This window comes from Pleurodeles waltl, chromosome 11, assembly GCF_031143425.1.
Source record: "Pleurodeles waltl isolate 20211129_DDA chromosome 11, aPleWal1.hap1.20221129, whole genome shotgun sequence".
NCBI classification, from domain to species: domain Eukaryota; kingdom Metazoa; phylum Chordata; class Amphibia; order Caudata; family Salamandridae; genus Pleurodeles; species Pleurodeles waltl.
This window is the reverse complement of record NC_090450.1, coordinates 692,491,523-692,515,999: the sequence shown is the minus strand read 5'-3', so window position 1 is coordinate 692,515,999 and position 24,477 is coordinate 692,491,523. Positions and strand designations below refer to the sequence as shown.

At 42.9% G+C, this 24,477-nt stretch overlaps 1 protein-coding gene across 1 annotated transcript in view; it reads right to left on the bottom strand.

Annotated features, from left to right (window-relative positions):
- LOC138265984 (caspase-3-like) overlaps positions 1-24,477 on the bottom strand; it is a 60,164-nt gene that overhangs the window by 22,914 nt on the left and 12,773 nt on the right. Inside the window, exon 2 of the mRNA XM_069214232.1 lies at positions 18,825-18,997. Within this exon, the coding sequence (XP_069070333.1) occupies positions 18,825-18,997 (173 nt within the window). The remainder of the gene's footprint in view (positions 1-18,824; positions 18,998-24,477) is intronic.

The following is a 24,477-nucleotide window of genomic DNA, read 5'->3' as shown; positions in this document are numbered from 1 at the left end:
CAACACTCACCCCATGCTTGGCCGACAACTTATGAACACATAGATACTCACCCTGGCCTTGCCTGCCTGCACGGCCTCTTGAGGGCACCTGATGCTTGCGCCGCTGGCGGCCACCCCTGTACCTCATATGCATCCATCATATGCTCCGGTTCATTACCCCGATTTCTAAACTTGGGTCCACAATACAGAACTCTTTAATAAACTGACCTGCTTACCAACCCCCGAGATAGACATGCCTACCTCCACCGCATGGACTTGTTTGAACACTATGCACCCTTTGCGCACCAGTTGAATTGTTTGGGGAGTTGTGGCATGACACTTGTAGGCCTGAGATGTTACACATGTTCATTCTATTGTTTTGATGTGTCTGGCTGGCAACAATACAACCCCAAGACTGGAGAGGGGGATGGGGAACATCTTAGATATTGAATGGCCTTGTCATGGTTGCTGGCTCCGCCGCCCTAACCTGGAATATCCGTGGTATGGGTACCCCCACTAACAGACACAAGGTATATGCCTTTCTTCGGCGCAGAGAGATACAATTTGCATGTCTCCAGGAGACACTCCTGACAAATGGGGAAATGATTAAACTCAACTGGCGGTGGAGTGGTCAGGTATACAGGATGGGATACTCTGTCTATGCTAGGGCAGTTCTTATTAGGTTTGCCCTGGAAGTACCTTTTGTTAAACAGAAGGTCTACATGGACACAGAGGGTCTGTGTGTTCTCCTAGAAGGCACTCTGGATGGGCACCCCATCACAATCACGTCGATCTATGCCCCTAACACGGCTCAAGGTGCATTTCTGAACACGCTTTCCCCGACTTTATTGTAGGACCCTCAGGCGCCCAGACTTTGTCGAGGGGACTTTAACTGCGTACAGAGCATGGGATTAGACTGCTGAGATTCCTCCACTCCAGAACACCCCTGGCCTGCAAGCCACTTAAAACTTCTAACTTTGTACTGCATACTTAGCCCTGCATGATGTCTGGTCCCTGGGCCACACAGGGGATAAGGAATTTTCCTATTACGCACCGGGACACCAAGTACACACGCGGCTAGATTACTTCTTCTGCACCACAGAGTACTGGCCCCTTATTAGAGGGTCTAAATACCTGGGCAGGACCATGTTTGACAATAACCACCTCAAGATTACAAATTCATTGGGGAAGGATGAGATCACCAATCGCATCATGGAGACTTAGAGCAGAGGTCCTACATGCCACAGCATACAAAGATACTGTAGGCTCACACATCTCTACATACTTCACTGACAATACAGGGTCTGTGGGTGATCCTGGAGTGGAATGGTATACAGTGAAAGTGGTCATGAGAGGCCACTGTATAGCCAGAACCTGGGGAATGAAGTCCTTTTTCATACGCAGTGTCTCAGCTTTTGAAAACAGTATTCGTACACTAGAGAAGGAAGTGGTCCACTCCTGATTACCCAGCGGTGCCAGTACCATGAGGAGCTACAGCGCTTTTGCAACTGGGACTACAAGACATACCTGGCCTGCCAACAAATGGATGGAGACAAACCAGGACATTCGTTAGGGTGGTTATTACTCTCAGAAACACCCAGAACTTTCATAGGGGCAATACGAGATGACACGGCCCAGGTGGTAAATACCCAGGAAGCAATTGATGACATCTTCACTTGCTACTACGAACGACTGTAGTCCTCCTCAGACGAGCCCCCTCCCTCATGCACATAAGCTTTCCTATGGGATCTTACACTTCCCAGATTGACCCCTCTCCTACTGCAAGATCTGGAGCAACCTCTACATATAGATGAAATCCATATGGCAATATGCAAGATGGACCACAGGAAGACACCGGGCACAGACGGATTCCCAGTTGGTACTGCACTACTTTCCGGGCAACCCTTGTGCCTTGCCTACTGAGCATGTATAAGGCGGCGCATCAAACAGGCGAATTACCAAGCTCTTTGCACGAAGCACTCATAGTGGTGCTACCCAAACCTGGTAGAGACCCCCTCAAGGTGAGCTCATACGCCCGTTATCAATATTGAACAATGATTACAAGCTACTGAGCAAGATCCTTGCGAATACATTACTCCTGATGCTCAGTCAGCTTGCATACCCCGACGACTGCGGTTTTGTACTGCAGAGAGCAATGCACTACAACTGTGCCATATGATATATGCTTTATCTGGGGAGGCTGCCCATCCCGTGGCTGTCTCCCTGGATTTCAAAAAAGCATTGGACACATTAAGTTGGTCATACTTGTTATAGGTACTGGAGCGATTTGGGATTGGCCCTAATTTTTTACATTGGATAAAGCTCCTATACAGTACCCCACAGGCGCGAGTCCGCACTGGCACCCAAATCTCTCGCTACTTCATCATACAGTGGGGAATGCACCAGAGATGCACCCTCTCACCGGTGCTCTTTGCACTGGCTATGGAATCCCTGGCAGCCCAGCTACACAGCAGGAGCCCTTATTGAGGTGTCCAGGTAGGACCGATCTGGCACATACCGTCGCTATATGTGGATGATGTGTTGGTTTACCTGTGGGAAACGGCAAAACTATCCCAGCCCTCTACGACCTGTTGGACCACTCCAGAAAGGTGGCTGGCCTCAAGGTGAACTGGGGCAAGTACTGTGTCTTTCCTTTGCGAGCACTGGACTCGAAGCACTGGGTGGGTCTTGACGGCGGGTCGCCTGTGGTCTTTTGAGACCTCTTTTTACCTTGGTGACAATATATATCATACAGAAACTGACTTATTAGATGGCAACCATGGCAAAGCCCTGGCCTCAATCTGGAAGTCATTACCCTCTCACCCATGGGCAGGGCGTCCACAGCTGAGATGCTGGTCCTTCCGAAACTCCTGTACATCTTTGTGGTGCTGCCTATGATGCCCACAAAAACTTTCTTTCGGACTCTGCGGGCCTGGGGACTGAGCTCATATGGGGAAAGGGATGCAAGAGAGTACATATCTCTGCTCTTCTGTGCCCCCTACTAAAACGAGGCCTAGTAGTCCCAGATATGGAGCGCTACCTTACAGTGGCTCAGCTGCAGTAGCCAATGAGCTGGATAGCTGGGGATAAAACGATGGCGGGTGCCACGGTTCGATTAGACCTTGGCGGCAGGGATATACTGGACCGGCTACTTTCCTCGGACTCACCCTCCAACACCCTTGGACTGCTTACGTGCACCATAAAACTGGTTTGGAACAGTTTTATTCAACCTAGAAGGACACCGACCCCTTATTCCCCACAGCTTCCTCTATAGAGTGCTCCCCAGTTGCATCAACACATACGCAATTACACCCCGTGGAGAGAGGGAGGGCTTACCATCATGGGAGACCTATACAGAGATGGCTCACTACTGTCCATTTAAGACCTAACAGACATGTATGGCCTAGGAACAGGACATTTTCTCACAACCAACGCCATCAAAACAGTGATTAGGAAAATCTGGAAAACTGGCCCTTCTGAGCCACTGCCCCACGGAGAGCTACACTGCATACTGACTCATGGCCTAACCTAAACAGGAGAGCGGTTTCAATATTTTACATTACCCCACCCCCGGGCAGTAAAACTACGTGGGATGAGTGCCCGGGATTCATCTTAATGGATAAGCAATAGTAGAAGGCCATGGAATGGGTCAAACGTATCTCACGTAATGCACAATTTCAATTCACGCAGTTTAATTATACACATAAAACGTACCTCACGCCACATCGCTTACACAGAATATTTCCAGGTACACCCCCCATTTGCCCTAGATGTGACCATAATGACGCCACCTTTATCCATACAACATCGGAGTGCCCTCCACTCCGAACCACCCACTCCCTCAGGAACCACTCCTCTGACTTATGGGGGTCACAAAGAGAACTAAACAGACCAAGCACTATTTAAAATGTGTAGACCTTGCATCAATATTGTTTAAATATCTAGTAGCCATGTACTGGAAGGTGCCCCAACCATTCATGATTGATAGCTGGCTGTGTGTGACCTCGCGCTGGGCTCTGGCAGAGGCTAGCTCTCTGGCGCACGAATGTAAGCTCCGGGTGGGAAAGGGTCAGCCACACTATGGGACATGTACCTCCAGATGCTATTGGATAAACTGAACTCCCGCACCAGGGGGAGGTGCGGTTGCAGGTAACCCACCCCTGGCTACTGAAGTAAGGGATCCACCATTACCAGTGAATGTTTTTCACTACCTCTTCATCACCAGACTGTGCCAAAGAGGGATCCACCCACTGGGACCCCTACAACCCTCACCGTCTGCCTAGATGCCCCCCAAACCACTGACACCACCCACTTCATACAAACTAGGTTCCACCACCTACACGGGTTACCTCATGTGACACAACATTGATGTACACTTAGAGGATGCTCACAACCGAGACACCATCAACTGTTATTTACCCCTGCAACTTTGGCTGGACTATTATTAAGCACAACACAATACATGAAGGTGTCTTTAATACATGTCCACCACCCTAGGTGGCTATACTGGAAGGCTACCACCTCCAGACCTATTTATTTGTCAATTATCGCCCTGGTGTTGTCACTGCTAAGCGAGGTGCTATGTGTATTTGATCTTTATCTGACCCTTCTCATGTATGCTGACATGCCGTTGTTTGTATTTTATTTCTATTCGACCCTTTCATGTATCCTGACATGCCGGGCTTTTTTTTTCGTTGTTAACAATATTATTAAAAGAAATCTTTTTTAAAAAAAGAAGATAGATGGTGGTGGAGGCGATGAGCAAGGGGAAGAAGCTGAGTGCACAGTGACACAAGAAGAAGGTGGTCATGAGGAAGAAGAGGATAACGGCATTACATAAAACAGCCCTGTCCCCTGAAGTGTGGCAGCACAACCTGCATCAGCAACCTCCAAATGGCACAAGACTCAGATGCAGACACCTCTGCCACATACTGTGATGCTGCCAAGATACACTTTGAGCCTATAACCTTCTGGTTCTCTTTAGAAGTTGCTTGTGCCATTGGCACCCCAAAAGAAACAAATCCAAATTATTATTACAGGCATGTTTGGGCAGGAGGGGTCCTATTAAAACAACCAAAGGCACATTTGTACACCAAATGTTAGAAAGGGACCACCTCACCTACAGAGGGTGCAGGTGACGCTGGCACTGCCTGTTTCTGCCACTGGAACTTGGAAGGGGTTGGACTGGGAACAGGAGGGAAAGAAACAGGAGGAGAGACAGTGAGGAAAGGCCAGGAAAGGAAAACAAAAAACAAAGTACAAAAACATCACATGAAAAACATACAAAATTTCTAAATACACTCAGGCTAAGTCAGATGGTAATAAGGAAAAGGTGGGTTTGGGAAGTGGGTGACCAGATGGGGTGGATTGGGTTGGATTTGAGTGGGATGAAATTACAGCAAGGAGAAAGGCAGACAGGAGCAAGTAAAACACAATGGCAGTGCACTTGCACACTGCATGGTGCAGTTCGACGCTGATTTTTCAGTGCAGAACATGCTACTGGCACTAAATCGCAGCACGAGCAGCGCAACATGCATTCTCCGCCCATTTGTGGAACTCTGCGGACTCCAGCGGAGTGTTTTTATAACTTTGCTGAATTCTGAAGAGTGAAATTCGGTGAGTTCCGCCCCGGCCTAGTTCTGAGAAGTCTGGGCTAGTAAGTTATGCTGAGGCAAATCATGAGAGAACACACACCTGTTCTGTCATCATACTTTAATAATTACCACATTTATTTTTAGATATCCTCATGTGATTATAAATTGGATCAAACGCTGTCTACCTGTATCATTCCAGAGTAGAGGTGTGTGACCAACAAATTAACAGGGAATGCCAAGCTTAGTATTTACTGAGACAGCACAATACAAGCCAATGTCATTATCAGAACACATATTTGTTTAAGACACATGGGGGATAATGGGTGAGCTTTGTACAGAGATATGCATGCACAAAGGTACACTTCAACTATAAGTAAAAATAAAATGCCATTAGGCTTATAGATCAAACTGCTGATGGCAATTGGGTTTTATACTAATCACTAATCAGCAGAACTATGATATAATGCTTGTCTGTGCATCTACCTATGTATGTTATCTTAGCAAAGTCTTATCCATTGGTATGATTTATTGCTCATGACTCACATTTTGCAGCTGAGGTGCAATAAAGGCTTGCACATTTTTCACCACCTTAGTTAATAGATCAGCTGAAGTTATGCACATATGGAATTTAACTGACAATTTGTAATGAAGGCCAATAACAGCTAAGGGAAAGCCAAGAAGCAGGATAGCATTCTCTTACCACTGACATTTATTGAAGCTTTATGTGTGATCACAAAGAAAGTTCTATTAATAAGATTCCAACTTGGTTAGACTTTTGCAATGAGCCAATTGTTTTCCTTCTACAAATTATTCTGGGCCCGATTCACAAAGGTAAACTTAGACTTTTGGTCTAAGTTTAGAACAAAAATCTAACTTTACTACTTTTCAGTAGTCACAAAGGTAAATTAAGAGTAGTATCTTTACGTCCGCACTCGGGGAGAAATCTCATCTAATCTCCATTCAGTAGTGGGGAGCCTTTCTGTGAGCTGTCGATGGTCATCTTGAAGCAGTTCCAAGTTGGTGACCAGTGTATTGATATTTAGTTCATGTGCTTCTCTGGACGCATTCATCGCCTGAAGGATGGTACCCAGTATTGATCTTTAGTTCAAGCACTTCTCGGATGCATTCATCGCCTGAAGGATGGTACCCAGCATTGTTCTGCTATGCTCCCCTTGCAGAATACCCCCGCTGCGTGCACTAGTGCCTGCATGACAGGGTGATCTGGCTGGGAAGGATCACTAGTATCTCTTTTTTAATTGTATTTTCCCATCGTGTTGCTTTTTTCTTGGCACGCAGGATGTGTGTTTACCAGGTCTCTTCAGGGAGGCACAAGTTCACTGGTGGCAGTCCACTACCTGTAGGCACGGGTACAGGGAAGACTCAAGCGCTCTGCCAGTGCCTTGGCTCCCCAGTTACTTGGCAGCCAGCTCCCCAACAGGTGTTGCACAGGTCCTCAAGTGTATTTCTGGCAACACAGAGTCAGCTATAGTTTAGCCCAGCCAGGTGTAGCAAGGATTGCCAGCTCAGCTTTCAGGGTCCAAAGTAATCTCTAGGTAGTGCTTCGCAAGTGGTTTCTGTGCCCTTAAAAACAGGCTTCTCTCTTCTGTTGGGATGCCCCACCTTCACTTCTGCAGTAGTTCAGGAAGGTGCCAGTTATGGCTATGTGGGCATGTAATGGCATTAATCTTGCTTCACTCCACAGCCCCCCCTGTGCTTATTCATATATGGGCCAATGTTCCAGGGGATGGGTGAGGGGGGCTAGTGGTGTTATCCCCCCTTGCCAATGCAACAAGTCCGGTTTTGAAGCCCCGAATGGGGTTGCAAGGCAGAGGGACCCGCAGGAAAAAGAGGAGTCTGGCGGGCCATCCCAGATAGTGTTTCCAGGTCTTGGCAAGAGAACAGCCAGCTGCTGTTCGTTAGTCTCCAGTAAGTGCCCTATGTCTCCAGATGGTCAAATGTAGCCTTTAGTTGGATGGTTTAGGCCTCTATGGAGTACAAAAGTTTAGAATCAGTCTTTAATGTCCTTATCAGGGGCCGGCATCAACACTGGCATACCATTAGGATACCGCAGTGGGAACACTGGATTGGGCAAACTCTATACGAGTGTGTCCCAAGGTCTAGAATAGAAGATAATTGTAACACCAAAAGAGCTCCTTGGTTTAATAGCCATCTTGCCTCGCTAAGGAAACACTGAAAGAAACTTGAGAGGCGAAGGAGGAAAGATTATGATCTAAAGTTAACAAATGAATTTAAACAGGCTATCTGACTGTATCATACTGAAATGAAAAAAGGCTCAGGGCTTATTTTACGAGGAGAAGATCGACCAGGCCTCCAATTCCTCAAAGGAGCAGGGTAACACACTCCCCCCATCATCGCCGGCATGATGTAAAGAGTTAGCAGCTTTTTTTCAAAATAAAGTCATGGATACCTATGCCTCACTGTCAGGTAATGCATTTCTATCTTTAGATCAAAGAGAGTGCACCCCATTTATTCTAAATTCCACAGTATTAACATACTTTCCAGAGGTGAATGATGAGCGCACACCTGCATTTATAGGCAAAATTAAATCAGGATCACCTCTAGATCCAGCTCCACCGCATATGTTACCTAAGGGCATGCAAGTGCTACTTCCAACTGAAATCTCTCATTAATGTCAGGGATAGTCCCAAAAAAAGGAAACATGCAATAATTACACAATTTTTTAAGAAATCCCACTTAGACCCCGCTATAACAAGCAATTATCGACCTATTTCCTTGTTACCAGCTATAGTAAACTCACTAGAGAAACATGTCAACCATATGCTGACACGCTTCCTGGAAGATAACCATGTCTTACAGTCCACACAAATGGTATTTCGTTCACAGCATAGCATGAAATCAGCTCTCCTAGTAGTTACGGAGGATCGTAAAAAAACATACATGACCCGGGAGGCCCTGCCGCAATTCAGGTGCGGTGTTCGACACCGTAGATCACACAATCTTGTTTGAAAGGTTCAGAGAAGTGGGGAGCCAAAATAAATCTCTGGACTGGTTGACGCCCTTTGTAAAAGATAGAACCTTCCAAATTATGGATACCACGTTTCTCAGACATTATCCATCCAAGTGCGGGGTTCCAAAAGGCTTGTCACTTAGCCCAACTATGTTTAACATCTCTATGCATCCTCTAGCGAACATTGCACAAGAGTTTGGTTTGTTCCTAGTTTCCTGCATGGATGACACACAGCTAGTGGTTCCCTTTGCCAATAGCTCTAATCTGGGACACTATCTATTAGTGCCCTGTCTGGAAAAAGTGGCTAAATGGATGGCAAGCTGCTGCCTAAAATGAAATGTGATAAGATGGAGTTAATGATTTGGGGGAACAATCGTCTTTCCAGGCCTGTGATCAACTGGCCTAGCTACATGGGAAATTGTCCTTTCCACAGTTCACCATAAAGAATTTGGGGATGTGGTTGGACCAAACCTTAGTGATAGACGTCCAAGCAAAAAGACTTGCTGCCACCTGCTTTGGGCTACTTAGAACGATCCGGAAGATCTTGGAGCTCATTCTGGAAAATTAATGAACCATGATACAATATTTGGTGGTCTCCCGACTTGATTACGGGAATTCACTGTTTTGAGGCTCGCCGAAATTTGTCACCAAAAAAGCTGCAGATAGTTCAAAATGCGGCAGCTAGACTACTTCTCAAAATTCCTAGCCGCAAACTGGTGAAGGAGGCTCTAAAAAACTCCACTGGATGCCTATTGATGCAAGGATTAAGTTTAAATCACTATGCTTCGCACACAAGGCTATCAATAGCAAGGGCCTAGTTGAGATCAGAGGCCTCCTCGCCCCTTATCTCCAAACTAGATCCCTAAGATCAACCTACGATCATTTATTGAAAATTCCAAGAATCAGAAGGGAGAGATGGGGAGGCAGATCAGTCACATATCTAGTCCCCAATCTTTGGAATTCCATTTCCCATCAGTTGAGGCATCTGGAAGAAGAACCTAATTTTAGGAAAAGGTTCAAAACTCTGCTTTTTCCACAGCAGCTTTTACTACCTCCTCAGTCAGCTTCCCTTACCTAACACTGGGAAGCCCTTGGGCAGCCATGCGCCCCACAAATACTATAACATAACATTTTCATCCTCAAGTGGTCTTCCAGGACCCAAAGGGTCACTAGACCACCAGACTCACGGATTGTGGTCGGACCGCCACCCATGCGGCGGTCTGAGTGCCATATTTTAACAATGGCGGTCTTGCCACAGTGGGACTGCCAGCACTGCCAGAATCAGAAATCTCAGAGGTCTTGCAGTTGCATCGGTCCTAATCCGCCATATGACCTCGTTCTCCACCAGCCTTTTCATGGCAGTAGCACCACCATGAAAAGGCTGGCGGAGAACGGGTGCAAGGAGCTCCAGGAGGGCCCCTGCACTACCCATGGACTTGGCATGCCCCTCGCAATGTTCACTCTCTGCTTTGCAGAGAGTGAACACTGCAGGGGCGCTAGTGCACCCTGCATCCTACAGCATTGCTGCTGGCTCAATTACGAGCCGGAGACAATGCTGTAGGCTGTTTCTCGCTAGGCCAGTGGGTGAAAACCGAGGTTTCCAACCCTCTGACTTAGCGGGAAACTCTTAATGGGCCCGGCGGGGAGGTAGCCACTATGGCTGCAACATCCCCGTCGGAAGTTCGGCGGATGGTTTAACTCGTAATGAGGCCTTTTAACTTCTACAAAAGAAAATTATTCGTTTTATACTTATTCCCTCCAAGTGTGCTATTAACCGCAAGCATTTTTGATGGAGCCATTATTTGATTTATATATTGTACTGACCTAGCTCCTGTGGAGCACAGGGCAACCTCATACTTCTACAAGTATGTGTAACTAGATGATCAGATTCACAATGTGTGTAGTCTTTGTTTACATAGGGGAAAACAAACCAAGTCTTCTGGTGGAAGGGATTACAGGGATTACTTAACAGCCAGATAGAACTGTACAGGAACAGGTCAGTTCCCCCTCCGAAGTGACATGGTAGACTCCTGAATTGTATCCCCTTTATGGTAGCAGCCAAGGTTGAGCACTCCTTAGTTTCAAGCTGGGATAACCTACCTAGAAACAAGAGCATTAGCTTATAGCCATTCGGGAGTCCTGTCTATATAAAGCCTTGTAAATTTAATTAAACAATGCAGTAATCTATGCCCTACGTTCAGTTTTCGACTGGTACCTGGCTCTGTAAACATCAGCTGCTTTATTTTTAACCCCTTTCGTCTTGCCTACCATGCTAGAAAAGTATCCATACTTTTCACTCTGTTCATACACCCCTGACTGATAGCTCTCATCGTTAGTTGCTCTATTTTTAACGAAATAAAGGAGCGGATGATCTTTCTTGTTAGCCCCATGGACACTCAATTCCCTTCCAGACTTGCTAATTGTGTGAAAAGGCCATTAAGAAATGATGTTCTTCTTTCTTCTATTGAACTTCATGTGTTATTATGTAGCCCAGCTTCACAGTCTTAACATAGAACTGTGCTGTCATTATTCAAACAGTCCCGGGGTTTTACCAGTTCACTATCCATACCCCTAAAGATACCCAGAAATCTTGATTTGCGTGCAGAGAGTTACACACTCGTCATCTTGGTGCTGGCAGCCTAGTGTTTGGATACTTTATTAGTATCCCTGGATTACCCTAAACTAATATTGCAACTCCACTACAACACACAGTACTGGAGCTTGAACAACAGCCTATTTGAATCTGGATAAGCTTCAAGATCTGCATAGTTACTCACATTTCTGACACCGACAAGCTGCCAGAATTTAATCTGGCACGGTCATAATCACTGCCAGTGTGACCGGAAAACTGGGTAACCCCACCTCATAGTATATTTTATGCAACCATTCTGATCAGGAGGGCTCAGGAAGCTTGAAGTGAAAGACGATGGCTCACAAACAAGGTGAAACACCTCATTCAGGCAATTAGTGGGCCTTCCAATACATAGCTCTCTGACATGATTACCATACCTTTATTTTTTAATTCACAAAACAGTGTTTTATCCAAAGTCAGAAACAGCAATTGAATTTTCTGTATCTAATTCAAATTAATTGTGAATATCTTGGACGAGTCTTCTCTCAACGAAATTCAAGAAAAACATCTCATTTGAATCTGGATTTTATAGAAATCCAAGACAACACTTCACTCTGGTCAAACAATTAAAAAATATTCTAGACAGATTGATATATCCACAATTGTGTTACATATTTAAGTACACTTAAAAGTTTCATGTGAGTTTGTGCCTTAGTGCTCGTAAAATGTACTGATGTAAAGGAATAGAGGACCTCTTGTATTGAAGGTTTTAGCATTCATAAACTCTCCTATTTACTGAATCAGAGGGTTTGTGAATGCTAAAACCCTTTTTAAAATGTCAAGGCCCAAATCATTAAAAGGATGTAAGAAACCATTATCGGTCGGTACATGCTAAAGGCTCCAAATACAGATTCCTTATGGTATGCATAAATGTTTTGTGGGGCACCTTTCCCCTTTCTGAATATTTAAAAACCATTTTTTGGAGTAGGCAGTGGTCCATTGGACCACTGCTTATTAATCAAACAAGTTTGTAAAACGTTTCATTTTTCTTTTCAAATAAATCCTGTTTTCTATTTAGAAAAATAGGTGGCTTTTTTTTATTTTTTTTATTGTTTATTTAAAAGCTAGTCACTATGCCTTTGCTTGTATGCAATTTGCAAATCCTATTAATGTGTAGGTCGGTTCTCAAAAATGTATTTGGTAAAAGTTGGTGTAGACATTTCAGCCACTTTTACTGAATGCATATTTTTTACAAGAGGCCTAAAATGAGGTGAAATAGCATGGGATTCTATATACAAGGTGCAAAAAACGATATATATATATATATATATATACTTGTATAAAATTGATCTGATAAAAATGTAATCAAGTAGAAAGCCAATCAATGGTATTCTGCGGCAACTACATCCACTTGTATGTATATAAAAGCTTCAGCGTTGAGAGATAAATCTGTGGATCATCATCAGGCGAGAATAGATGCACATCTGATGGAATATGTGTAGTGGTTCAAGGGCAATTTGGGCAGTTCAGGAGTACATCTCTGGTGAGTTGTGAGCAGGTCAGGGGCGGATCATCCATAGGAGCCCCAGGGGAACTGCCCCCCAGCGTGCCAGACGTTCCATACCAAATATATAAATATTTGCAGTTTTAAGTGAATTTAATAATGACCTGGCCATGATGATAATGCATAGTGCGCTGGTCCAAGCATAATGATAGGCAGCCACCCTGCAGCTCTCAGTGATACGAAGATCACGTCAGTCTGGCCATTTTGTTTGCCACGGCCGAACCGACATGCGTACTTCTGCAATCTGTAGTGTGCTATGTGCCGGGAGAGAACAGACGCAGTCTCCTGGTCTCTATGTGAGCGCTGTGTCTGCCTGCCCCATCCAATCCTGGAGCTGCTGTCATGCTTTTCACTAATACAAACAACATGAAAGCAGCATCAGGATTGGTTTAGTTGATGGGCAATATTAGTATTCACCTCTGCAGGAGTCGGACTGCGGCGTGCATTGAGGCGGGCAGGCAGCGCCTGACCGATGTATAGAATGCCTTTTTCCACTCACTGGAGCCTTCAACCAGCTTTGGTGCGGCCCAGCCTGCGGGAGTCGCAAAGTAGAGCCAGAAGTAATGTTCAGCATTAGAAGAGTGAGTCCAGTAGCGGGCTCAACAAGACTGCTCATGTGCATGCATGTCTCCTTGGCCTTTTCAGTCTGTTTAATTATTTATAGGAGAGAATGTGCAAAAATGGTTTAGATAATTAAAAACCGGTGCACCAGTAGCAAACACCTGAAGCACGCAGCCTGCTGCTCCGATTACCCACCGGAAGAGGTGCATTAGGGAGCCAGGGACGCAGGTTGAAATCTCAACCAAACGCTACACACTGCATGCATCTCTAGCCTATACCTACTCGGCCACTCATGGAAAAATGGTGGTTTCATTTTATGCCCCACCGTTTTTGAGCTTCACAAGCCGCCACTGGAACACGTCCGCGAAAATTAACCATTCATTTGAGATTGGGTCGGCAGAGTTATAGGACTGCTTTTGTCAGGGAAGTGCGTTTTGCAAATGCTTTTTCCATGGTGACAGAGCATTCATATTATACCTATATCTCCCCCAACATGAGGATAGAATGTGAGAATATTCCCTACAAATAAAATGTTTTTGCAACTAGTATTTGAAGTCTTTGTGAAGTGTATAATACATGTGATAGAGGAACTTGTGGAAAAAATAAATTGCATAAACGGGTTGCTATGTGGCAAAGGTTGCGTGCCAAAAGAAAATCTTAAACTCAAAACAAGTATTACCGGCACATGCCTTAAATGTAAAAGCCATTCTGTACCATGGGGCCTCACATTCCAGCAGCTCTGATATCCCTCAGGTGTAGAATGATCACTTACAGCGTAATTTATGTAGAATGATCACTTACAGAGTAGTTAAAGAGATGTAGAGATATTTAAAAACTGTTATTGAGAAAGTTATTGAAGGTTATTCTATATAAAGTTATAGACTGGCCATGCCTACGCCCAATAGACAGGGTGAGAGTGGTCTTTAGCTATTGATGAGTGAATGACTGGGGAACTTTGCTCTTTTATGTAGGTACTCTGGGAGTAAAGTGGAAGTAGTGAATATTTTAAATAATGAATTCTAACTACATTCACCTTTTTCACAATTGAGTTATTTGTTGGTTATTGTGACATGAATTTAAAGAGAGTTCAAAGCCCTCTCTTGTGTACCATAGAGTTTCCTAGACTTATGTTCATAAGTTGCTACTTTAGTGTGTCCACTGTGTTAGATCATCATCTGAGGTGAACTGATGTTGCACATTAAAGTACATTTTTCATTGTATGTTTACCACAGGCTTGAGATTGAGCACAACATGTGCCTTAGATTGTAACCTGAAAATAAAACAATGGACCCTTGCAGTTTGATTTCAAGCATATCAACAGACTTCTCTTACTGTAAGCATAATATGGTGTGCAATGCTTAATTATGCAAATGGTCTACTATGCAGAAAATTCAGAGGGGTAACTACAGGAAAGGAGGGGTATACATATGAAGCTATTATTTTCATAGATGGATGTCTACGCTCACTCCAGAGTTTTTTGTAAATCCTGCAGACAGTAGAGTCTGAAGCAGGATGTAGTGTGACATTTTGGGGAAGTAAATCAACACTCCTAAACTTATTGTGCAAGAGTCCGGTGGAGGTGGTTGTACTATAAAGTTCACACATATTCTAGACCAAGGACTCTCTGGAGCTGAAAAAGGCATAAGTAGCCACATAGGTTTAGCGTGATTTGTTTTAGCTAGAATGCATGTGGTACAAGATTTGTTGTATAGTTTTACTTCTTGTTCTTAGTCCACCAAACTATACATGTTATGAGTCATAGAGTTAATTAAGAACCTTGGTGTCCATTCAGCAGAGTGTCATGCCAGTATAACGTATTCTACGTAAGAGAAATGTAGATACAAAGATTTGAACATTTCGATATAATAATCCGTCTTTTTGCTGTTTCTGGATCATGGGCAATCCAAGCTTCTTTGACAATGGTTTGTTAAGACTGTATAACTTTTGATGGCCCACCATCTTCTTGGAATTCACTCCAAAGTGCATGGTAAAACAATGCCTTGTTTCTTGTTATAAAACATAAAGCACCTTCTTTTACATGTCAATTTCTGTGCCCATAGTCCACACAAAGTGAAACATGGAGAAAGTGAGCATCCAGTGTGCATGATGATGGTTTGCGCAATGCACTGCATTGGTCTTTAAAAAGCTTAAATTCTTATGGTCTGTTCAAACAACTATTTCACGTCTGGGACAGTCTAAATAGTGTATTTAATGAGAAACAGCAGCTTTGATGGCTAATAATTCTCTATCATAAATTGAATAATTCTGTTCAGTTTATGTGAGCTTTCAAGAGGAGAAAGCAACTGCATACATTGAGTTACTATTATGATCTTTTTGCAAATAGGTGTCACCATTCCAGGAACTCTGCAACACCCTCTCACACTACTTCCACAGCATGATCACCACCATATACAATAACTTCGACCCCCAACCCTCCACCTTCAGCCTAGCCATCATCTCTCAAGCAGCGAACATCAGCCACATCATAACCTCCTGGTCCCCGATTACCACACAGACCACCACAGCCATCCTGTCATCCATCCATTCTGGGGCACCCACCAACCCCTGCTCCACCATCTTTTTAACCTCAGAGCAACACTATTAGCACAGACCTAACCCGCATCTTCAACACCTCCATTTCCACAGCAACCTTCCTGGACAAATGGAAACATGCAGAGGTCAGACCACTCCTAAAGAAACCCTCTGCCGACACCTGCAACCTCAAAAACTACAGACCAATCTCCCTGCTGCACTTCCTAGCCAAAGTGCTTGAGAAAGTCATCAACCAACAGCTCACCAACTACCTTGAATGAAACCACTTCACCTCACAATCAGGACTATTGCCACCACGGTTGATATCAGGGCCCTCCTTGACCGAGCAGAGTCAGCAGCTCTAATCCTTCTGGACCTCTCCCCAGGGTTCAATACAGCCTCCCACCACACTCTCATCTACTGACTCTACAATATAGGCATTCAACAAAACACCCTCAAGTGGGTTGCCTCTTTCCTCTCAGGCCGCACACAGAGCATCCGCCTTCCTCCCTTCACTTCTACCCCCAGGAACATCACCTGCGGCATACCTCCAGGATCCTCCCTAAGCCCAACCATTTTCAGCATCTACATGACCCCCTCTCACAGACATTGTCGGATACTATGGACTCAATATAGTCTCCTACACCAACGACACTCAGCTGATCCTCTCACTAACCGAAGACCCCTACAACGCCAAAGCCAACTTCTGCAACGACATGACCAACGCATCACAACATGGATAAAAAACAGCTGCCTTAAACGAAACACTGACAAATGGAAGTCTTGATCATTGGGGAGTGCACCTCCATCTGAGACCACAGAAGGTGGGCAGCAGAACTCGGAAGAACGTCCTCTCCATCTGACCACACACGAAACCCCAGCATCATCCTTGACTGCTATCTATGGATCGACAAGTAAACTAAGTCGCCTCCTGCTTCTACATCCTCTGTATGCTCCACTGAATCTTCAACTGGATCCCTACCGACACCAGAAAGACAGTCATGCATGCCCTGGCCACCAGCCCCCTTGACTATGGCAACTCTCTCTATGACTGAATGTCCCCCAGCTACTTAAAAGACTCTAGACTCTACAGAATACCGCAGCCAGACTCATCCTCAATCTCCCCAAGTGGTCAAGCATCACCCCACACCTCAGGAACCTCCACTGGCTCCCCATCCAGAAGAGATGCCAATTCAAAATCCTCACACTCACATACAAGGCTCACCACAACCTAGGGCTGTCCTACATCAACCAATGACTGAGCTTCTACGTCCCAGCAAGACAACTATGAAACCTCACACACCCCGCATCCATCGCAGCCCCAGTGGAGGCCGCTCCTCCGACACAGCAGCTAAGTCCTGTAACATCCTGCCCCTCAACCTCCAAACAGCTTCCTCCCTGGTGGACTGCAGAAGGAGTCTCAAGACGTGGCTTTTTTTACTGAAACACAGCACCCTCAGTGCCCAGATAGCCTTAGATGTGATAGTGCTGCACTTTAGAAATGCTGTTTTTGAAATTGATATTGATTGATTAGTTCTTAGGAACTCTATTGATGCTAGATAAAAAATATACTTTTACTAATGATTAGATCCAATTTCCCACAAACGCTAAAATTGATAGTCCAAATACATCTTCTACAGACGGGTCACACAGATGTTATCTAAATAAACATAATATGACTCAGATTGCTTTCCGAATTGTGCACGAGCTTCTCCTCAAAACAAGTATAGAGTTGTCTCTAAATATGCATTAAAAATTCCCTTAAAAGCCTCAAATTGTCAAGAAATAAGCATCACATTCACCTAAAATGTTCACAATGGCTTCCAGGATAAACGTAAATTGTCCCCAAAAGTAGGCGAGATGTTTGCATTAGAAAGCCACTACCATGGGTAACTCCATTGCCCACAAAATAAACACAATGTTGATCAAAATTACCCAGATTTCCCCATAGAACAAGAGTTTGGTATGATTTTATGCCGAAAAAAGCAACATAAAGTCCAAAAACAAGCATCAATACATTACAAAAACATCCATCACAGTGCTCCCTTGTGTACATTGTATAGTTGCATCGTGTTGTTCCACAAATAGCTTCTGTTTAAACCATTAGCAGTATTTGCATGTGTTCATATGAAAATAAAAAATTTTTGGTTATTTTTGCTGCTATTTGAAAGAAAAGAATGTTTCACTCATAAAATGTAGTTTTTTTTTTTTTTTTTAAACATAGTTTGTTGTTTAACAAAGGTGTGACTATTTTAGTTTGAAAATGACAAACAACTATTTAAATGTGATTCCTTGGAAGGGATTTCTACAATTGTACGTGTTAAATTATTAAAGAAATATAAACAATTCTAACAAACTGGTTAAACGTATAAAAATCCTCTAAATAAACTTTGCATTTTTTGTCAGTTTCAACTAAAATAGAAAAACGTTTGTTCTCGAATTAAAACAAACATTCGACTTGCTAAAATGTATATTTGCGGATTTTTAGACACACAAATATAGGCATCTCTAATTCAGAATAGACTCTCTTATAGGCTCTCTTCACAGATGATGCTTCAGCAAAGTTGACATTATTAGAACTAAACATCTGTCCTGCATTGTGAGGGATGAATTCTGTCCAATATGATTTGATGCAAATATTTCACTTGGATTTAAGATGGGACTTTTTAAGCACAATCAAAATTATTATGTCAGCTAGTTTAGAGATTGCTTACAGTTAGCTGCAAGTTACAGTCTATCGTTCTTCCGAGGTCAAATAGACAAACAGTATTGATAATAGCTGTTATTTACGCAACATAAGACCTATCAGTGTTCAGTGAATATGTCCATTATCAATGATTAACATCATCAAAAAGTAATGAATATTTATTTTTCCGGACATTGTGAGGCACAAAAATCATGACGTTCCTAGCAAAATTACAACACTTGGCCTGCTACCTAAACAATGACCATAAACTTTTTAGCAGAAGTCCTATAGTTTTCACCTCAAATTCCTTGCCTCAGTTATTCTCCGCAATGACCAGTAATACTCACCTGTACAAAGATGATTTTTGGGACAGCAGCCAGTGCCGGGCACCTCTCTGGTGATAATATTTTAAAGATGTTGGCCAACTTGACTGGGCTACCATAGAAGTCATAAATAGCACCTTCCTCACCATGGCTGGAAATAACGCTCAGGAAAAATTCACCCTGCTTCTCGCAACTTTCTGGAAAGATGTTAATGATAAATGATGTTTATATATCGATTACACACCAAAGGCTCAAAGTGCTGTCAATAGGTTATGCTGTTAATGCTGTTACTCCATAAAACGTGTCTTGCTTTATCAGCATTATTAGGATGAAAAGAGGACTCGATCATGCCAGAATTAGACTCACTGCCCTGCGGATTACTTAGAGGCCTCAATAGATTGAACAGTAGCCCATTGAGTTATGGAACCTATCACTAGGATACAACACACAGTTCTCTGCAGTAGATACTTTACCCACTTTCCTTTCTTTCTGCATTTCATCTTGTAACATGTGGATTACACACAATTTTCTACAGTGACTGCTCGTCGCCCAGCCTATTTTTTGATAGGGTAGCTTAATAATAAAGCAGAATATAAGCCTACTTTAACTAACATCAAAGTGTAACCTGACAATGTTTTAAACAATTCTGCACATTAATTGTAACAAGTTCTCTGAACATTTGGAAAAAAATCTAAATATTTTGAAGTATAATATATACTCTTCTTCCCAGAATGCATCACAGGTCTACAGGAGGTTGAAATGCAACTATTTTTTATGTTGAAACATACACATGATATCAACATTTCAGATAAAATGCCTTTCATTTTATTTAATTAGAATATGTTTTATTTAAAGATTTAATTAATTTAACCGGAAGCATGTAGTTGAAGAAAATTGCGGTAGTTATTTTAATATTTCTAACAGGGGGAATGTAATTAACATTTCCACATTGAGGCAAACATCGGCCTTGCCAAAAAGTTTGGGTTATAAAGATGAAAGTGGCTCGACTCTTCAGTCAGAGATGAATGTAGGCAACCTAAGTCATCATAGATGCACTATGTAATTTATCCTGGTACTCATATATCCACTCAGTCACCCATTGACTCCTTCTTTCATTCACCTACTTACATTCACACAAACTCAATATGTATATGCAAAATAAATTAAAAGCATAAAGAGGAAAAAAGAAAAAAATGATTTTGAGGTGCAGGCACAAGTTTGCAATAAAAAATAAAATTATACATAGTTGGCATTTTGTATAGTATATCGTTTTATAACATTCAAAAATAGCAGCCACCTTTAGAAGCAATGCTTGCGACACCTTGAATCAGTAAAAAAAATGTAATACTATGCACAATATCATTCCAAGATTGACAGTCAGTAAACATAGCTTATGGTGGCCATCCTGAAACAATAAAACAATGATTCACCAAGGACAATATCCTTCCAGATTCACTACCCACTTTATAAGCATTAACAACTTAAGATGTAGTGCACTGCAGAGAAAATGAGTGGCACTGTCTGGGGAGTGGTCTAAAAAAGTGTAATAAAAAAAGGATGTTGAAAGTGAGTGAATGGAACTATGACATAAGAAAATAGACAATCCCTGCCCAGAAGCACAGTCATTTTGAGATGAATGTGCACATGTGACCAGGCAAACTACCGTCACTCACCGGGTAATAGAGCCAATGCCTGAAGTGATATGACCCACACCATCACTTGTTTGCTGTTATTTGTAGAAGTATGATTTGAATGACCCTCAAACAGATCAATGGCAGAAAAGGGCTGATCTAAAGGAAAGTGCTTTATTAGTAGAGGTGGGTTAAGGTGGTGGACACTGGCACTCGTTTTTGGGGATTGGCCCTTGTTTTTCATCATCAGACTTTGAGCAAGAGCGAGAAAAAGGAAGATAAAAGAAAAAGATTAAAAAACAGTGAAAACATCAGGGATGAAAACAAACCTGCAGGAGTGAGAAAAAATAGGCAAGAGATGTTATCAAGAATAGGCAGCCTAGGTAATTAGCATACCCAGCTTCGGCAGTACTGTGCTCCTAAGAACACTTTAGCCCCCAGTACTTATATTTTTAATTATTATTATTATTATTTTTTTTTTTACAAATGAAGCACTACTCAAGGTCCTTGATGAAGGTATACATGCCCATTTTTTAAGGAATGTACTTGTTTTAAAAGCTTAGCAGACAGATAAAACTGTCCCTCTGTGCAGGGGTTTGGCACCAGAACTAATTTTGGATTTATTTTTCATCATCACACTTTGACCCTCAGCAAGAGGGGAGGAATTCAAAAAAAGGGAGAAAGACAAAAATAAGGAAACAAAGAATGGAGGGAAACACAGGGTTGAAAAGGAACCATCAAGTGTAAGGTAAAATGGGAAATATAGGGTGGTGGAAGAAATCCAGCACCGCCGGCATTCTGCAGCACCCACTGTGAGTATGTATGTGTGTGTGTGTGTGTATATATATATATATAACCTAGTGGCAGTCGCCACTAAGTAGTTATAGTTAGGACCATGTTTCCATAGAAAAAGCATTTTTTGACATGCCTATATCTCTGGCACCGTTTGACGAATCCTCACTAAATTTTCCAAAAAGAACTGTTGCTGTGATTCTTGTTGTGCATGGAAAGTTTTGGGGTGGTCCTTCAAGCGGGGGCTGAGAAAAAGGGGGCTCAAAAGACATTGTGTTTCCCATGTTAATTCCCATAAAATCCTTTAGACATGACAACAGGCTGAACCATTGGACGAAATTACACCAGATTTGGCAGAAAACTAACTCTCTGTACGCAGATTACGCTTTCGCTTATTTGGTGTAAATCTGTACAGTACTTTTTGAGACATTTAGGAAAATTCAAATTTGTATATCTCTAGCCATGAAGTACTCACGAACAAAGACACGCTTGTGCAGGGAAATGCACAGCTCTGATTGGCTGCCAACACTAAACCAGGAAGTGTTGGCAGCCATCTTGGGACATGGCTTCAGCCGAGTCCCAGTAAAAAAGTAGAAAAAAAATAAAAGGGACCAGGGTAGAGTCACCTTGACCCCTTAGCTCTGGTGGGGGTGGGGGCCCAGAGGGACCCCCCAGAGTAAAAAAAGCATTTTTATTATTATTTTGCTGTGAATTTGCAGCAAAAAATATTTTTAAAAAACAAGTGTTGGCTCCTGCGCTACTAAAAATAAATTGAAAAAAGGCAATGGCTAGGTGTGAAGGTCACAGACCTTCGCATTGAGGGTTCAAGTCCAGCTAGACTTGTTTCCCTCTTTTTTTAAGTACAAGTCTTTAAGGCTCATACCGAAAGGTAATCTTACTCTTTTTTAAATAACATTTATGTGTTTCTTTTTTATTTGTCCAGAAATATCTCATTCTGAGTATGTCATATGTCAAAGCCTAAACAACTATCTCTCTCCCTCTCACTCACCTTCTCTCTGTCTTTCAATCTATTACCCACTCATACACCCACCCAGACACTCACGCATCCACTCACAGACCCACTCAGACTCTCATGCACTCACTCACAGCCCAGTCAGATCCTCACACACCCACTCACAGATCCACTCAGTTATGCACCCACTCACACAACCACTCAGACTGTCACACACCCACTCACAGACCCACTGACACCCTCATGCACCCACTTACAGAACCGCACACATAATGACGTACCCACTAAAGCAATAATGTATGCCCTCTCACACCCAGACACACACTCAGTCAGCCACTCTCACCCCAAGATACACTTTCTCACACTTATTCTCACACCCAGAGAGGCTGTGGCCAACTTCCGCTGTGCACGGTGAAAGAGGTGTGCACAGCATGGGGTTGGGTGACTAGCGGGGTTGGCCGCAGGGACTGGCTGTAGGCCAGCTATTGCAGGCAACCCCTACTGGGCATAGGCAGAGGCAGTGCATTGTGGAAGGTTGGGTGCTTATAGGGTGTTGGCCTCAGGGCCTGGTCGGTGTGCCTGGCCAAAGGATGTGTGTGGCGGTGGTTGGATTAACGTGTAGTTATGAAAATGACTATACGTTAAAAGAACCATAGAGATTCACTGAAGAAAATCAAAGGTTACAGGGACATTATAGGTAGGTTCTGCATTTACTCGTACAAAACCATAGAAATTCAGCTGTTATAGTCAGATTTCTTTCAAGTAACTATAACTTGCGCCCTAAGGTAACTATAACTCTCGCCTTCACCATGCACAGCTAATTACTCCACATGTTATATCACTGATGACATCTTTCATATTCTTACTGCAACATTTGCAATAAAATGATTGATGAGACAACTGTGCATGGTGAGGGCACGAGTTATAGTTACCTTAGGGGTGAGTTACAGTCACTTGAAATAAATCTAACTATAATGGCTGAATTTCTATGGTTTTATATGAATAAACCTAACTATAACGAACCTGTAACCTTTGTTTTTTTCAGTTAAAAAAAAATATATATATATATATATATGTATATATATATATATATATATTACCTTGTGGCAGTTGCCACTAGGTAGTTATAGTTAGGACAATGTTTCCATAGAAAAAGCGTTTTTTTACTTGCCTATATCTTTGGCATCATTTGACAAATCTTCACAAAATTTAAAAAAAAAAGTGTTGCGGTGATTCTTGTTGCGCCCAGAAAGTTTCAGGGTGATACATCATGTGGGGGCTGATAAAAAAGGGGCTCAAAAGTGCTGCGTTTCGCATGTTAATTTCCATAAGATCCTTTAGACATGACTGCAGGCTGAACCATTGGATGGAATAACACCAAATGTGGCAGAAAGCTAGCTCCCAGTATGCAGATTACACTTTTGCTTAATTGCTGTAAATCTGTTCAGTACTTTTTGAGCAATTTAGGGAAATTCAAATTTGTATATCTCTAGTCATGAAGTACTCACAAACAAATACGAGCTTGTGCAGGAACATGCACAGCTCTGATTGACTGCCAACACTTCAAACCAGGAAGTGTTGGCAGCCATCTTAGGACTCGGCTTCTGCTGAGTCCCAGTAAACAAAGTTAAAAAAATAAATAAAAGAGGCCTGAGTAGAGTCACCCTGGGTAGAGAAGAGACTCATGATCTATCCACTCTGAAGAAGGCTGATGCTGAAACGCGTCAGTGGTTAGAGAATAAATGTTGGTATTTGATTGCGATAATAAAATTGGAAATTCAATTCCTGGGAGTGCGGTGCCTTGATTATCGATATATATATATATATATATATATATATATATATATAGTTCTCTGGAGGGTGTACTGTGAGCTACTAGATAATATTTCACCAAGACCTTGGAATGGCAGGGGGTGGGGAAGAGAGGAGATAAAAACAAAAATTGGACACTCCTGAGAAGGGAACCGAGAGTGATGATATGTAGCACAAGCAGGACACTGAGGATGGGCACTTGAGAGCGGAGAAAGAGCCTAGGGCAGTGATACCCTGCCAAGAAGGCCCAAGTATCAATTTCTAACTTGCAGAATCCTTCTAGATGTCTGAGGTGCACAGGTAGACATTCATTCCTTGACTCCTTGGATCTGATTGCTGATGTGCAGCAATTAATAGCCACACACGCCTTTTACCAACAGTATTTTAGGCTTCAACAGTTTACTAAGCACATAGAAAGTGTTTCATCCGCTGCCTGAAGGGATCAACCACTCCTTCTGCAAACCACATT